The sequence below is a fragment of the Paraphaeosphaeria sporulosa genome (assembly GCF_001642045.1).
Source record: "Paraphaeosphaeria sporulosa strain AP3s5-JAC2a unplaced genomic scaffold CC84scaffold_14, whole genome shotgun sequence".
NCBI classification, from domain to species: domain Eukaryota; kingdom Fungi; phylum Ascomycota; class Dothideomycetes; order Pleosporales; family Didymosphaeriaceae; genus Paraphaeosphaeria; species Paraphaeosphaeria sporulosa.
This window is the reverse complement of record NW_017253373.1, coordinates 578,457-591,348: the sequence shown is the minus strand read 5'-3', so window position 1 is coordinate 591,348 and position 12,892 is coordinate 578,457. Positions and strand designations below refer to the sequence as shown.

The 12,892-nt window shown below is 56.2% G+C and overlaps 7 protein-coding genes across 7 annotated transcripts; 3 read left to right on the top strand and 4 right to left on the bottom strand.

The window, feature by feature from the left end:
* Window positions 1-426: 426 nt before the first annotated feature.
* Window positions 427-1,691, top strand: CC84DRAFT_1181230 (uncharacterized protein; the record flags this gene model as incomplete). The annotated part of the gene is made up of 5 exons (XM_018180539.1): window positions 427-586; window positions 654-1,232; window positions 1,286-1,383; window positions 1,434-1,575; window positions 1,630-1,691. 5 exons carry the CDS (start codon window positions 427-429, stop codon window positions 1,689-1,691), a joined length of 1,041 nt encoding a protein of 346 aa, XP_018030131.1.
* On the bottom strand, window positions 1,629-2,625 carry CC84DRAFT_1169264 (uncharacterized protein). The gene is made up of 2 exons (XM_018179618.1): window positions 2,535-2,625; window positions 1,629-2,477 (listed from the first exon to the last, which is right to left on the bottom strand). The coding sequence occupies exons 1-2, from the start codon at window positions 2,544-2,546 to the stop codon at window positions 2,073-2,075; spliced, it is 417 nt and encodes a 138-aa protein (XP_018030130.1). The 5' UTR covers window positions 2,547-2,625; the 3' UTR covers window positions 1,629-2,072.
* A 164-nt stretch (window positions 2,626-2,789) lies between these two features.
* Window positions 2,790-4,532, top strand: CC84DRAFT_1169263 (uncharacterized protein). Its single transcript, XM_018179617.1, has 3 exons — window positions 2,790-2,904; window positions 3,007-3,462; window positions 3,513-4,532. The coding sequence occupies exons 1-3, from the start codon at window positions 2,881-2,883 to the stop codon at window positions 4,101-4,103; spliced, it is 1,071 nt and encodes a 356-aa protein (XP_018030129.1). The 5' UTR covers window positions 2,790-2,880; the 3' UTR covers window positions 4,104-4,532.
* A 187-nt stretch (window positions 4,533-4,719) lies between these two features.
* On the bottom strand, window positions 4,720-5,787 carry CC84DRAFT_381486 (uncharacterized protein). The gene is made up of 2 exons (XM_018185979.1): window positions 4,795-5,787; window positions 4,720-4,724 (listed from the first exon to the last, which is right to left on the bottom strand). The coding sequence occupies exon 1, from the start codon at window positions 5,665-5,667 to the stop codon at window positions 5,092-5,094; it is 576 nt and encodes a 191-aa protein (XP_018030128.1). The 5' UTR covers window positions 5,668-5,787; the 3' UTR covers window positions 4,720-4,724; window positions 4,795-5,091.
* Window positions 5,788-6,451, bottom strand: CC84DRAFT_381309 (uncharacterized protein). The gene has a single exon (XM_018185977.1). The coding sequence runs from the start codon at window positions 6,306-6,308 to the stop codon at window positions 5,928-5,930; it is 381 nt and encodes a 126-aa protein (XP_018030127.1). The 5' UTR covers window positions 6,309-6,451; the 3' UTR covers window positions 5,788-5,927.
* Window positions 6,452-6,903: 452 nt separating this feature from the next.
* CC84DRAFT_1181227 (WD40 repeat-like protein) lies at window positions 6,904-8,954 on the top strand (the record flags this gene model as incomplete). Its single annotated transcript, XM_018180538.1, has 2 exons — window positions 6,904-7,865; window positions 7,916-8,954. The coding sequence occupies 2 exons, from the start codon at window positions 6,904-6,906 to the stop codon at window positions 8,952-8,954; spliced, it is 2,001 nt and encodes a 666-aa protein (XP_018030126.1).
* Window positions 8,955-9,225: 271 nt separating this feature from the next.
* CC84DRAFT_1210054 (homocysteine S-methyltransferase) lies at window positions 9,226-11,018 on the bottom strand. Its single transcript, XM_018182261.1, has 2 exons — window positions 10,492-11,018; window positions 9,226-10,260 (listed from the first exon to the last, which is right to left on the bottom strand). The coding sequence occupies exons 1-2, from the start codon at window positions 10,619-10,621 to the stop codon at window positions 9,371-9,373; spliced, it is 1,020 nt and encodes a 339-aa protein (XP_018030125.1). The 5' UTR covers window positions 10,622-11,018; the 3' UTR covers window positions 9,226-9,370.
* Between the last annotated feature and the right edge of the window lie 1,874 nt (window positions 11,019-12,892).

Sequence of the window (12,892 nt, the reverse complement as noted above, 5' to 3'; positions counted from 1 at the left end):
GGTGCTGGTTTCCTCTCTTTTTTATCCTATGCACAACCATCGTTGTTGCCTTCCAGTGCTTCGAATTTTACTTTCGTGATATTTGTTCCAGAATCGGTTTTCAACTTCAATTTTTTTTGTATTAATCCGCTAGCCGATGGCTGGCCGTTGCTCACTGCCTTCAGCCTGGGGCTGCTGCGCCGCTTCGTACCTGATTTGGTTTCTGGGTTTCCATTTTTTGTTTCCTGGTAACGGTTCTATGGAGGAACTAGCTACGCCCCCCGATATCACTCGACCGCACCTGCCTTCACTTCACGCGCTCTTGCCCTCGCATAAATGCGGTCACCGTGACTACAGTACACCAATCTTTTCACAGGCTGCCACCACCACCTCTTATTTTTTTGGACCACACACACCAACCCAGACGTCTTGCATCACCAGTCAGTCATGGTCGGAGCAAACGCACATGGTCGTGATAACGCTGCTACTAACACCAAACACAAACATCCAGATCACTGGAACGGCCTGCTTTCGGAGAGGTCGATGCTGTTCTATGACGGAGGGTATGAGTGGGATGGCACGAATGGGTTCTGGGATGATACTGGTAGTGAGTAATACGAGGCGCAAGCAATAGGTGTAAGAACAGGAGGTACGGGTTGGACTAATATTGGCAGTTCACCATGACTTCAACGATCCGAATGACCCAGAGGCATATCCGCCAACACCGCGACCTGTGGGCTTGTGGCTTGAAGACGACGAGGACGTCAGGATCTCTGAGGATGTATCTGGTGATCTGTCTGCTGCTGGGAACCAAGACAGGAGCTTGCGTCGAAATCGTGCACAGGTGCAGACCAATTCCGTCCACACGGGATTCCTCGCCAAGTTCACGCAAGAAGGCTCGAAGACTATACTGATCGACGGAAACGTACGCAAACAGAATCTGCTGCGAGATGGCTTGTTCGTGGGTCATCCTAGCCGCGAGCGGTTGCTGGGACAGGTTGAAGGCATGGTCATCGGGCAGCATATGTTTATCGATGGGCATAACCTCGCTGACAGCTACGAGCTCTGCGGTATGGAGATTTCATCCGCTTTGCTAGCTAACGGGGATGCTGTGAATCCAGGTTCGAGTGCGGCAAAACCACCGACCATGAGCGGAGATAGAGTAAAGGCTTCAGGCACGGTGGGCAATGACGTGCATCATTTGGGGGCCTTGACTGAAGATGGTGAGATGAAGTCCGAGGGCGCACAAGCAGGTATGTTGGGCGCTGTTGAATCTATGAGCGGGTATTGACTTGCGAGTCTGCAGATGACCAAGAAGCCGACTTTGGCAGAGAATTGTTGTTTATATCCAGTCCTTTGTCAGATTGCCCATCTGACTTGTCCGAATGGGAAGTGGAGGACCAGGTGAGCATAGTGATGTGTACGCTACTCACAACTGTCCAACTCGTGTATAGATCAAGCGCTCTCATCGTGCGGAAGCCCCGAGGTTGGGCACGAAGTCAGAGAGTAATCGTACGTTCCACGAGAGCCATGAGGACGGCTCAAAGCGCTCCATAAAGACGAAGATTCGCAGAGATAGCGTTGACCCCGGCGTCGGTAAGTCCATGTCGCTGCGCGTACAACGACGTGGAACAACTGCTTACGATTCAGTCTTCGGAAATCCCAGTCAAGAGGCGGTCCACCCGGATCTTCCTGCAGCAATGATATTCTGACGCACTGTAGAATTATATTGTCGGCATGGGAGCGCTAAGGCGTTTGGACGACTTTGGCGCATGCGATACTTGACCGACTTTTCATCCGTATGAGATTGCGCACTGCCCATGCGAGAAAAGGCGCTGGATTGTATCACATAAAGGGAAAGTAATATTGATGTTTCTCTTTCTGTCATTATTCGCCCTTATTTACAGCCAGCAGGCGTGCTAACGTTACTTCGATGTTCGGTGCGAGCAGCTGTCTACTAGATCCCATTCCCACCGACGTGATGCATGTTCTACAGATGACCGATTTTCTCCAGTCAAAGTGCGCCCGATCCGAATTATTTTACATGGAGACCTCAAGTCGAGTGCCCCTATCGTACATGTCCCAGTGGCATATCATTGCCACCTGATCTTCATCTTCCACTCGTCCATCTTGGCCTGGAACCAGCTCTTTTTGGGCGCCCGCTCAATCTCCTCCATCAGGCGCTCGTAGTGTTCGGGATTCGACGTCGGCTTGAAGACGCCTGGTGATACGGGGTATTTCTTGCTGTACCGGTTCTCAAGCAACGAGAAGAGTGCATTGATCTGTGGCAACTCGGCTTGCGGGGTTGATTTTGCTATGGGCGCAGGCTTTGCAGCGGCGGCCGCAGTCTTCTTTTCTGCCTCGTCGATGGGCGGCGATACGGGCTTCACGCCATAGGGTGTGGCGCGTCGCTCGATGGTGCGTGTGAAGGGCAGGTTCGGGCGGAGGAGGTCCTTGGGCCAGAGCGCGAGGATGCGCGTGTAGTGCTTTACTATGGCCTGTGGCTCTCGGGTCAGTCGCGGGGTTGCATAGGTCGCGCAGCAGGTACTACTCACAGGCTGCGACATGGTGGTGGTGGTGGATGCGCAATTGTTCGTCCGCAACAAAATGCTCGCATCATCCACGAGCTTCGATAGGCCCACGGTGGCGCGTAGCGTGCCAAAGCGGTGGCTGAGCCTTCCCCTTCCGGGTGGGTCCCTTCCCCAAGCGCTGCTGCTGCGGTTTGGGCGGACTTGGCCCAGGCCAGCGAGATGTGACCGATACCTCCGCGCCTGACACACTCACTTGCTACCTACCACGCCCACCGTCCCGTCCGCTCGCTTCTTTCCTTGCTCTTCCCTTCCTTCGAACGAGATAGCCTCCCACGCCCGCAACCCAGCACTTCTTCGGCCCAGCGCAACCATGGGCCCGCAGCGATACGAGCGGGTACGTATCAGTCCGCCCCAGGCCGCACTGCGACACGGCGCCTCCACGGCCCAGGGGCACCCGCACGAAGAGAACACGCGACTGACGATGCGATACGCACAGGTAGCAGCGAACGACGACGACGACGACACTGTCGATACACCCCAGAGCCCTCAAGCGCCGTTCGCAATCCCCGCCTCGCCACCCCCATCGTTCCACAGCCGCGCCTCATCACCCGCCGCCGCCGCTTCGCGCCGTCTCCTGTCCGACGATCCGCTAGCCAACGACGCAGACGGCACGCTCGCAGACACATTCGATGCGGATTCAGATGACGATGAAGACGAGAGCGATGATCGACAGCGACTTATGCGGGGAAACCCAGACGAGCAGCGGGAGGCAGACGACAACACGCTGAGGCCAGTGAGGCCCGGCCGGCAAAGAAGCGTGACACAGCTGCCCGTCTTCAACACAGTCGCACCAACTGGCGGCCGGATATACGGCGGAGGACAGAACGACGGCGTGTGGGCGAACCTCAGCGCAAAGCCGACAAGAGGCGAAGAGGCAGAGGAGAAGCCTCCGGTACGCTTACCTTTGTATCATACAACAATCAGGCACTAATAGTTTTGCAGACCTACGAACAAGCCGCCGCAGACGCTACGCCCCCGTACTGGGAAACCACGATCCTCGCGCCCGGCACCTTCGGCGACGAGGTCTTTGTCGAAGGCCTTCCCGTCGGCTCTGTTTTCTCCTTCATCTGGAACGCCATGATCTCCATGTCCTTCCAGCTCGTCGGCTTCCTCCTTACGTATCTCCTCCACACCACGCACGCCGCCAAAAACGGCTCCCGCGCAGGCCTCGGCATCACCCTCGTCCAGTATGGCTTCACCATGAAATCAGCCTCCAACCTCTCGCCCGGAAACGACTCGCCAGGCGGCGGCTTCGACGGCGGCGTCCCCAGCGACCCCAACAGCCACGACTTCGATCCAAACGCGCTGGGCGGCGGTGGTGTCACGGGCAACGAGACGCCTACAAGCTCAGATATTAGCAGCAGCGATTGGCTTGCGTACGGGCTGATGATTGTGGGGTGGTTCATCTTGATCAAGAGCATAAGCGACTTTGTCCGAGCGCGGCGGCACGAGCAGCTTGTGCTGCAGTCGCCCGACCGGGGACTGGGCGTTGCCGTGATTGCTGAGGGGGAGAGCCCCGAGAGGAGCGTCTAGACTATCGCGATGAATGTTTCCTTGGTCTCTTTTCTATCATTTTCTCTCTTCTTCATTGTAGCAAGCGCCATTGATATCTAGGGTATGGAGTTTGCTGGATTGGGCTGGATGGGTTGGATAGCATGGACGGGTGGGTGTATGTCGCATGCACATGCAAGTTCATATTGGGTAGATTTGGGGAGGGGAAGAGGGGGAGAGTGGAAGGGAGTGTTCAAGAGAACAAATATGCGCATACGCACGACGTTTTTCTTTATGTCACATAGGAAGCGTGCGAGGGATTGGAATTGGAAACATGATATCCATTTTGACATCTGAGAGATCGCCTGAGCTGTAGTGGCAGTGTTGTACATGATGCGCTAAACTTCTGCGTTATTCCATCTAGCCAAGTGACATGCTCCACGCGCATTCGCTGCACAAGGCAGCGTGATTGGCAGCCGACGAAGGATTCGAGACGTGGTCGTGGCGCTATCTCGAAGCTCGCCCTTTGGGTTCCATGTGTATTTTGAGCAATGGCTCCAGACGTGCGCTATCGGCCTCGACAGACTACTCGTGCTTGCCATCAAGGGTGTATTTGCAGTGATTGAGCAAACTAAGCTTGTAGCCGGGTACGTACACAAGTATCTGGACCCGTAAGCTCTTTGTTGGCAACTTCCAAGTCGGATTTGGACGGAGTAGTATTTGGGATGCGTGCCTCTGCGATGCTGTCTCTGTGGGATCTTAACGAGGCTGTCTTGGCGGTGCGTTTCCAGTTCGATGACCGTCTTGCTGCCTTGAAACTCATTTCGAAGATCGTGTCGAGTGTTCGGGAGCTTTCCGTCGGGCGGGTTTCAGACTGCTATAATGCGGTCAAAGGCCGGGGTGCATGTACACCGCACCACGGGTGCCGAAGATTATGGTGCTGCGAATGACCGCTTTGCGACAAACCTGTTGATCGGCTCGCAGTTGCCATCGCAATGCTTGAGGCTGCAATTAGTGGTGGTCGTGCGCCTCACGTCTCATCCATCTTCCCGTCATCCTCCTCCCCCTCCTTCGATCTGCGCTCCAAGTCCTCAACAAGCCTCTTCACCTTCTCCAACACCTCACCATCCCCGCCCTCCCGGATCCCAGCCCGCGCATTCAGCACCCCGATGTCGAACTCACCCAGCCCGCCATTTGTGACCGTCGCCTCGCTGTCCTTGGGCTGCGTCTGCGGCATCCCCGCCATCGCCAGCACCCCGCCCTTCGATCCAAAGCCCGTGTCCTCTTCCCTGACTGTGCGTGCAATGTATTTGATTTCCTGCGAGGGAATTACGCCCGCCTCTTCCAGGTCGTCCACTTGCTTGTGCAGCTCGCTTGCGATGTCGAACACAGCGGCGAAGTACTCCTTTGCGGACGAGGAGATGGCGTCGCGGCGGGCTTGCGGGGAGTCCGTTGTGGATGAGGACGAGGGAATCGGCGCGTTAGTGAGCTGCGAGAGAGTGGTGGCTGCGTGGTTGAGGACTGGGGGGAGGCGCGTGGATAGGGCGGAGAGTGCGCGGATGTGGGCTGTTGCAGTGGAGCGGTAGGCTTCGTTGTCTGCTCCCATCGCGAAGGGGGGTGTTGTATGTTACCAGTCGGAAGGTAAAGGCGGAGACAGGATTCGGGCGGTGTAGCAGACAGAGGCCGTTACGAGAGGGTTTTTGGTTCCGAATGAAGAGGGCGTGCGGCGGTCCGAGAGAGTGGAAGGCTGGTTTCTGGGGCGAGCAAGCTCACTGCTGGCGTAGAGAGAACAGCGGTGAGCAGTACAGAGGGTGTGTGAGAAACTGGATTGGCAATGATTGTGCAGCAAGTGGAAGCGCAAGAGCTCTAGCGCAGGCTAGGTACCGCGACAGCTCCCCGCAACGAGCTTGGCGCGCACGGCCACAGGCAGGCGCGGTCTGGCGGCCGTCGCGACTTCCACCGCGATTCACGGAGGAGTGAGCGTACAGCTCTTCCATAGCATACAACAGCCAGAACACTTCCGCTTTCACTCAACCCTGACCCATTCACCCACACACGCGTCGCCTCTACGTCTACACACGCTCCATGTTCCACGCGACCGAATCCGCCTAGAGGTGAATGCGACTGTGCGGCGCATCGTGAAAGAGCAAGGAAACCTGTGCCATGTCCGGGCCCCTGCCAGGGCCTGGGGCTGGACGCGCGATGAGCGTAGGAAACGGACCACCCAGCGCGGGATTGCCGCCACATAATGGAATGCCGCCGCAGCAGAATTCGGTCCCTCCGCCTGCTGGGGGCTCTGCAGGGCCGCAGTCGCAGCAGAACCTCAACCAAATTGTTAGTGAGAAGCTCTTTGCACCTTCACCTTGTCGGCGTTTTACTCTCCCTTCTCCCATGGGTGGCTGGGGACCACGCAAAATGGACGCCCATAGCTTTGTCGCGCAACCAAAAGCCTTTCTTGCTGCAGTCTGCTTGAAGTATTCGCACACTCTTTGTCTTTGCGCGCACCTCAATTTTGTCTGTTTCGACCGGTTAAGATGTCGAGAAACCCGAGTCCCTACATTCCCAACCTTCCCTTGCCGTATGGCGATTACTGCCGACCGCAATCTCCAGCCCCGCCGCGCATGCCAAACATAGGGCCGCAGACAAAGTATAGACCCAGTCCGCACGCTTCATCACGTCCGCCTGTTTCGGGGTCCCCAGCCAGCCCCATGCGCCCTTTCACAGAAACCCAAGTTAGCCAGAATCCACAGCCTCCTGAAAGATTCATTCTTGTGTTGGGCTTTGCTGACGACTTTAGGTGCTGGAATACCTCAGCAAAAAAGGCTATGTCCGAACCGAGGCCATGCTCCGCAAGGAGTCTGAACCTGCCGCCACGAACGGTGCGTCTCTCGGAGGACAGAGCTCTGATCAGGGTGGCACGAAAGCGACCAAAGCGTTTGAGCTGTTGCGAAAGTACATGGACGACATCCTCGACGTATACAAGCCCGAGCTGCGCAAATTACTATGGCCCGTTTTCGTCTACTCATACCTGGACCTGGTGCGCGAGTACTTCACCAAGGATGCGGAAGCTTTCTTTGCAAAGTACCGCAATACTTTTGAACGAGATCACCCCCAGGATGTCAACACCCTGAGTGCCGTGCGCCTGCCGCCACATTTGACGACGGACAGCCTCGCGAAATTATACCTTGACAACAAGTACCGCGTGACTATGACTCTGATGCCGTTCTACAACCTGGTTCAGTTCTTGGAATCTAAAATGTTCGAAGGAGGTCAAGCACTAATAGACGTTATACGAGACCATTTGAACATCGTCACTGTGGACCGAACAGCGACCACCGAGAGAAGCATCGCCGCAATTCTAGCCAGCGGACAGGATGAAGATGAACTTCCTGCGGAAGACGAAGGAATCCCTGGCCACAACCCCGGTCATCCGCTCACATCGCGACACGATCCTGAAGCCGATGCTTCCCGGATACGGCTGGCGCTTGGACCGTACCCTCTGGATCAAGACTTACAGGACGACGTGCGCGCGACGCTCCAGGACGAAGACGCTAAAAACGCGCCAAGGCCAGGACAGCCTTCACTTGTGGATGAGTACGAGGCGCGCATAAAACGCGAGCCGACAGACGACGTACCCTCTCGTGACTTGATACCTCTTCCGCCATCGCTTGCCCGAGACGTCTCAATGGAGGTGCAAAAAGTGGTTGAACACCGCGACCGCTATAGACTGGAGGGTACCAGAACTGGTGGTGTCGGCCCTGGAGTCAGCGTCACCATGTACACCTTCCACAACACGTACGATAGGTAAATTCGACCCGAATCACTATCATATATCAAGCTAACCAATAACTCAGTATCAACTGCATCGACTTCTCGGGAGACAACAAGCTCGTTGCAGCTGGCATGGCAGAGTCGTATATTCGAGTCTGGTCTATGGACGGCAGTGCCCTCACGTCTCCCTCTGAAAACGCACAACCAGCTTCTTCGCGCCGGCTAGTTGGCCACTCGGGGCCCATCTACGCAGTCGCTTTCTCCCCTGCCACAGTCAACCCGGATCCCACAGGCCCTTCGACATCATCACAGTACCTACTCTCCGCATCAGAAGATAAGAGTGTCAGGCTATGGTCCCTGGATGTCTGGCAGTGTCTGGTAGCGTATCGCGGTCACGACAACCCCATTTGGGACTTGCAATGGGGTCCTTACGGTCATTACTTCCTCACAGGTTCGAACGACCGCACCGCCCGCCTTTGGGCCACTGATCATATTGAGCCGCTCAGAATATACGTCGGACACGAGAACGACGTCGACTGCGTAGCCTTCCACCCGAATAACCTGTACGTTTTCACCGGTTCCTGTGATAGGACGGTGCGGATGTGGCACACATCTGGTGGCAACTGTCTTCGCCTGTTTACGGGACATACCGGAAACGTCACCTCCATTGCCTGCTCGCCTGACGGCAGAACACTCGCCAGCGCAGACGACATGGGCAACATCATCTTATGGACCCTCGAGACCGGTCGCCGGAAAAAGCGTATGCGTGGCCACGGCAAAGGTGGAATTTGGTCCCTCTCGTGGAGCGTCGAGTCCACCATTCTTGTATCCTGCGGTGCCGACCAAACGGTGCGCGTTTGGGATGCCATACAAGAGACAAACGAGTCGACTTCGAAAGCCGCTGACGGCACTGCTGCAGCGAAAGCTGATGGAGCTTTGACAACGAAGGGAGCATCTGGAGCTCCCGTTACAGGCGCGAAGAAGAATGCCAAGGAATCGGGCGTTACGGCGGATCAGATTAGTGTGTTCCAAACAAAGGAGAGCCCTGTCTATAAGGTGCAGTTCACAAGGATGAACTTGGTGCTCGCGGGTGGTGCTTACCTGCCACGACCAACAAAATAGGGTCGGGTCACTTTGTACGAGGAGTCTAATCAGGGCCGGTGCATGGCGCTCTCCTTTCAGGGTCGGGAAAATTGCAATAGGCAATGCAATTCAGAAGTATGGGTGTGGGTCGTCGGATTTGGGGCGTATTCTATACCAATACTGGATTCTTGCTTACTTGGAGGTATATTTCCACATGCATAGAAATACAGAGCAAATTAAACTCATAATTTATTTTGGCGCCACGATCGTGCTCGGGCAGGTTTTCCTAAGCCAGATGAACGTATCATCTGAGATCCAGTGCCAAAATATGTCTCTGTTTTGCTCTACGTGATATCCCAACTGGGCTCGGACAAGAACGTAGCAACAGGCATGTGTGTTTCAATCAGGTATGCTACCAGCCACCGATGCCGCGTCTCATCAACTCCGCATCCATCTCAAGCCTCTGCTTCCAACTCCCTCAAAGTCCCCGCAACAACAGCCATATCCTCGGGGCCCGTCCGACAGCATCCCCCAACAATCCTCGCACCAGCTTCCCACGCCTCCCTCACCCACCCCGCCAGCTCGCCACCCCCCGCCCGCTCCCCCTCCCAATCCCGCTTCGCCGCATCCCACTTCTCCCCCGAATTCGCATACACCACCAGCGGCTTCCGCGTCCCCCGCCGCATCTCGCGCAGCCCTGCGAGCGCATGCTCCGGCGCCACGCAATTCACGCCCACGGCGACGACGTTGGGGGCGCCGTCGAGCAGGGCTACCACGTCGGCGAGGGGCGTGCCGTCCGGGAGGCGCGTGGGGTCCGCGGCGTGCAGTGTGAATGCGAACCAGGCCTCTGCAACTGGGAATTCGGAGGCAAGGAGGGACAGGAGGGCGGCGGCTTCGGGGTAGCTGGGGATGGTTTCGATGGCGAGGACGTCGGCGCCCGCGGAGAGGAGCGCGGCGATGCGGCCACGGTGGAACGAGTGGTATTCGTCTGAGGTAACGCTGCTCGAGTAGGCGCCCGTGTATTCGCTGCCGTCGGCGAGGAAGGCGCCGTAGGGGCCTACGCTGCCGGCTATCAGGAGGTCGCCATCTTCGAGGCTATTTCCAGCGGAAGAAAGATACTCGTCACGCGCTTTTTGGGCGAGGACGACGCTCGTAGCAACGAGGGCTGCGGCGTCGGAATCTGAAGGGGTGGCGGAGAGGTGCTTGGTGAGGCCGGGGAGGGAGGCTTGGTAGGAGGCTGTGGTGGCGATGCGGGCGCCGTGGGTGAAGTATGTGGCGTGGGTTTGTTGGATGAGTGAGGGGTTCGTGTAGAGAAGGGACGCGGACCAGAGGGCAGAGGAGATGTCTGGGGCATGTTAGTTGGTGGACAGCTGTAGACGAGCTTCGTGAGGGGAAGACGTGAATGCCCTATATCTTCATGGTGATATTATAGGCAGAGTAGCACGCTGGGGAGACCATTGCGGCCTCGACCCCGACCAAGTGCAGCATCTCGGGCACAAAGCATGTTATGCTGTTGATGCCGTCCACGCACGCCCATCCCGTGATTAGGGACATCAAGAGGGCAATGGAGACGTACCTGCACCCAGCGTCTCAAGGTACGTCGCGAGCGCCCCGTCAAGCACCACTCCCTTCCCCCCAGCCAGCAGCCTCGACAACGCGCCAGCTCTCTTCTGCGCCCCCGACCCTCGTGTCACTGTGCCGTCCATCTCGAGGCACCTCAGATCCTGGCTCGCGTATCACAGAAAAGCAGGCCGTGCATGCAATATCGCCACAATTACCCAAACCACCACAGTGCGTCCTAACTGGCCACTATGCAATGCGTGCCTAAAGCCACCCCTGCGAAGCAGCACCCTAGCTCCTCTCCCAAGAGAAAATGGAAATTCGAGAATCGCACACACACGCGCGCACCCACTATAACCGCCCCTCGCCAATCTACCCGATACTCCGCAGCGGCAGGCAGGCAGAGGGGAAAAAGCAAACAACGCTTAATCGTGGCAGGCACGATGAGCGAACCAGCGCGCGTGGGCAAAGATTCCGCTACGGGTGGACGATGCGCGCGAGGTACGGAGTAATGCGGCGGGGATCGCAGGGCTTGGGAGGGGAGCGTACCGAGGTCGGTAGGCTGGGCTAGTGGAGCTAGGCGGGATCGAACGCTGGCGAGATGAGCGGGGGCTGGTGGCGAATGCGAGCCCGCGCCGGGCTGAAGGGGAGCTTTATGTCCGGTGTGTGCGAGGGCGAGGGACTGAGGATAGGATAGGGGTGTGTTTGGACCAGACTCCGGTTTTGGGCTAGGCTAGACGCGTGGGGTGTTTAGTCTACATGAGTGAATGGATTGGGGGATATTGGTGGTAAATTGAATAGTTGGTTGATGGACGTTGACCGTTGGCGTTGGACGGCTACTACTGTAGGGTGAATCATGCTTCCCTCTGCCCCAGGGAAGCATAGGGCTAGGCTGGGTCCATAGTGACAACATCTTCACAAGTACATTGTGAAGAAGTTGGTCTACGGCTCGGGAAAGGTTCGCGAAAGCCGGACTTAGTTCTGAGCTCAACGATAGTTTGATGTTCATTATATGAAAAGGTTTGCGAATTTTGAGCTGGACACGCTCTGTAGAGGCCAGTGAGATCCTTTCTAGTGGACCTCAGTGTGTATGGCGCCTATGTCACACTGTGCATGATTAGCCTACATGTTAGTATAGCATAGATATCTTCTGACGTTGAGCAAGAGAGACGTGCCAACAACTATCTCTGCACCAAACGGTCCCCAAGGTGACGTACTCTGTCGAAGACGTTTCACTGTGCAGTGGATCGTAACTCAACCGGAAACTTTGAGTCTGGAGTGACGGCAAATCCATCCGTACACATTGTGTTCTGCACTGTGCTACGAAATCGATAGACTAGACTACCAGGTGTTTGCTGTGCGCACGTTCAGATGTGACAGGCTGTAGGTCCCGCCGACTAAGTTCATTGAGTAGCAAGCCACCGGTATTACCAGTGTTGCTGTAATATGGCCTTGAACGCCACAGATAAGGTATGACCCTTTCTAACATAGTGAGGAGATGCGACTCAAGTCAAGGTGCCCTCGAGTCGAGTCCGGTCCATTTGTGCGTTGTCACTGGTAGTATGAGTTGTTTGTGCCTGATGAGGGGAACGTGGCGGTTCTGTAGAGCTGGACTGGGCGCGAGTACTTGCTAGAGAATGCTTGCGATGTACCTGTAACTCATGATGCCAAGTAGGGAATCTTTCGTCGTCACTTGAAAGCAGCACTGGAGCAGCACGTGCAACGCTAGATGCCCAGGAAAGTGATATCGATGTGTACGATTGAGCAAAATGGTGATAACTGTGCTGGACTGGCACAAACATACACACATGAGCTTGTGGTTCAGACGTCCATGTGAGAGATAAGACGCGGAGACGGGAGTCATCCCTATTCGGTCCAACCTGTTAGTGGATTAGAGTACGCACCTCAGGAACGGCCCAAAGAATGTCCCAAGCCGTTGCAACGCATAAGGGCTCAATCTATCAGCAGCATCGGGATACCCCCACAGTGCAACAAGCTTCTCGTATCTGTTGCGGTTGTTGCCCGCGAATGTGATGTGGGGCAACTCCTAGTTAAATGCCCAGGTTCCTAAGGTGAGCCGACCGCCGGGGTCCGAACTATCGAATTTCCTAAATGTTGGTAGCTGAAGGCTGCTTTGTGAAGTCTGCTCATAGTACTCTGATTCGCGCCATGCTTCAAAATGTTGGGGCGCCAGACGAGGGGCGCCACGTGCCGTTCTCACCCCTCGCGAATGGCCTCGTGAATGGATGAACCGAGCTGGACCCTCCAGCAACGGTCGGATCGAATCACGCACCATACAGAAGGAAAGCGCAGCGTTATGCAAGCTTACGTCAGTATGGAGTGTTTCCCGAACCTCAGATGAGGGGCACCTGGCTGACGGAAATCATGTGATGCTACTCCAAACTCTGGACCTCCAA

Coding starts and splice junctions, on each gene's coding strand:
- CC84DRAFT_1169263 (XM_018179617.1), top strand. CDS start 2,881: ATGGGCCCGCAGCGATACGAGCGG. Junction 2,905..3,006: donor GCCCGCAGCGATACGAGCGG/GTACGTATCAGT, acceptor CGATACGCACAG/GTAGCAGCGAACGACGACGA. Junction 3,463..3,512: donor AGGCAGAGGAGAAGCCTCCG/GTACGCTTACCT, acceptor ATAGTTTTGCAG/ACCTACGAACAAGCCGCCGC.
- CC84DRAFT_381486 (XM_018185979.1), bottom strand. CDS start 5,667: ATGGGAGCAGACAACGAAGCCTACCGCTCCACTGCAACAGCCCACATC.
- CC84DRAFT_381309 (XM_018185977.1), bottom strand. CDS start 6,308: ATGTGGCGGCAATCCCGCGCTGGGTGGTCCGTTTCCTACGCTCATCGC.
- CC84DRAFT_1210054 (XM_018182261.1), bottom strand. CDS start 10,621: ATGGACGGCACAGTGACACGAGGGTCGGGGGCGCAGAAGAGAGCTGGC. Junction 10,261..10,491: donor CCTTGAGACGCTGGGTGCAG/GTACGTCTCCAT, acceptor AACATGCCCCAG/ACATCTCCTCTGCCCTCTGG.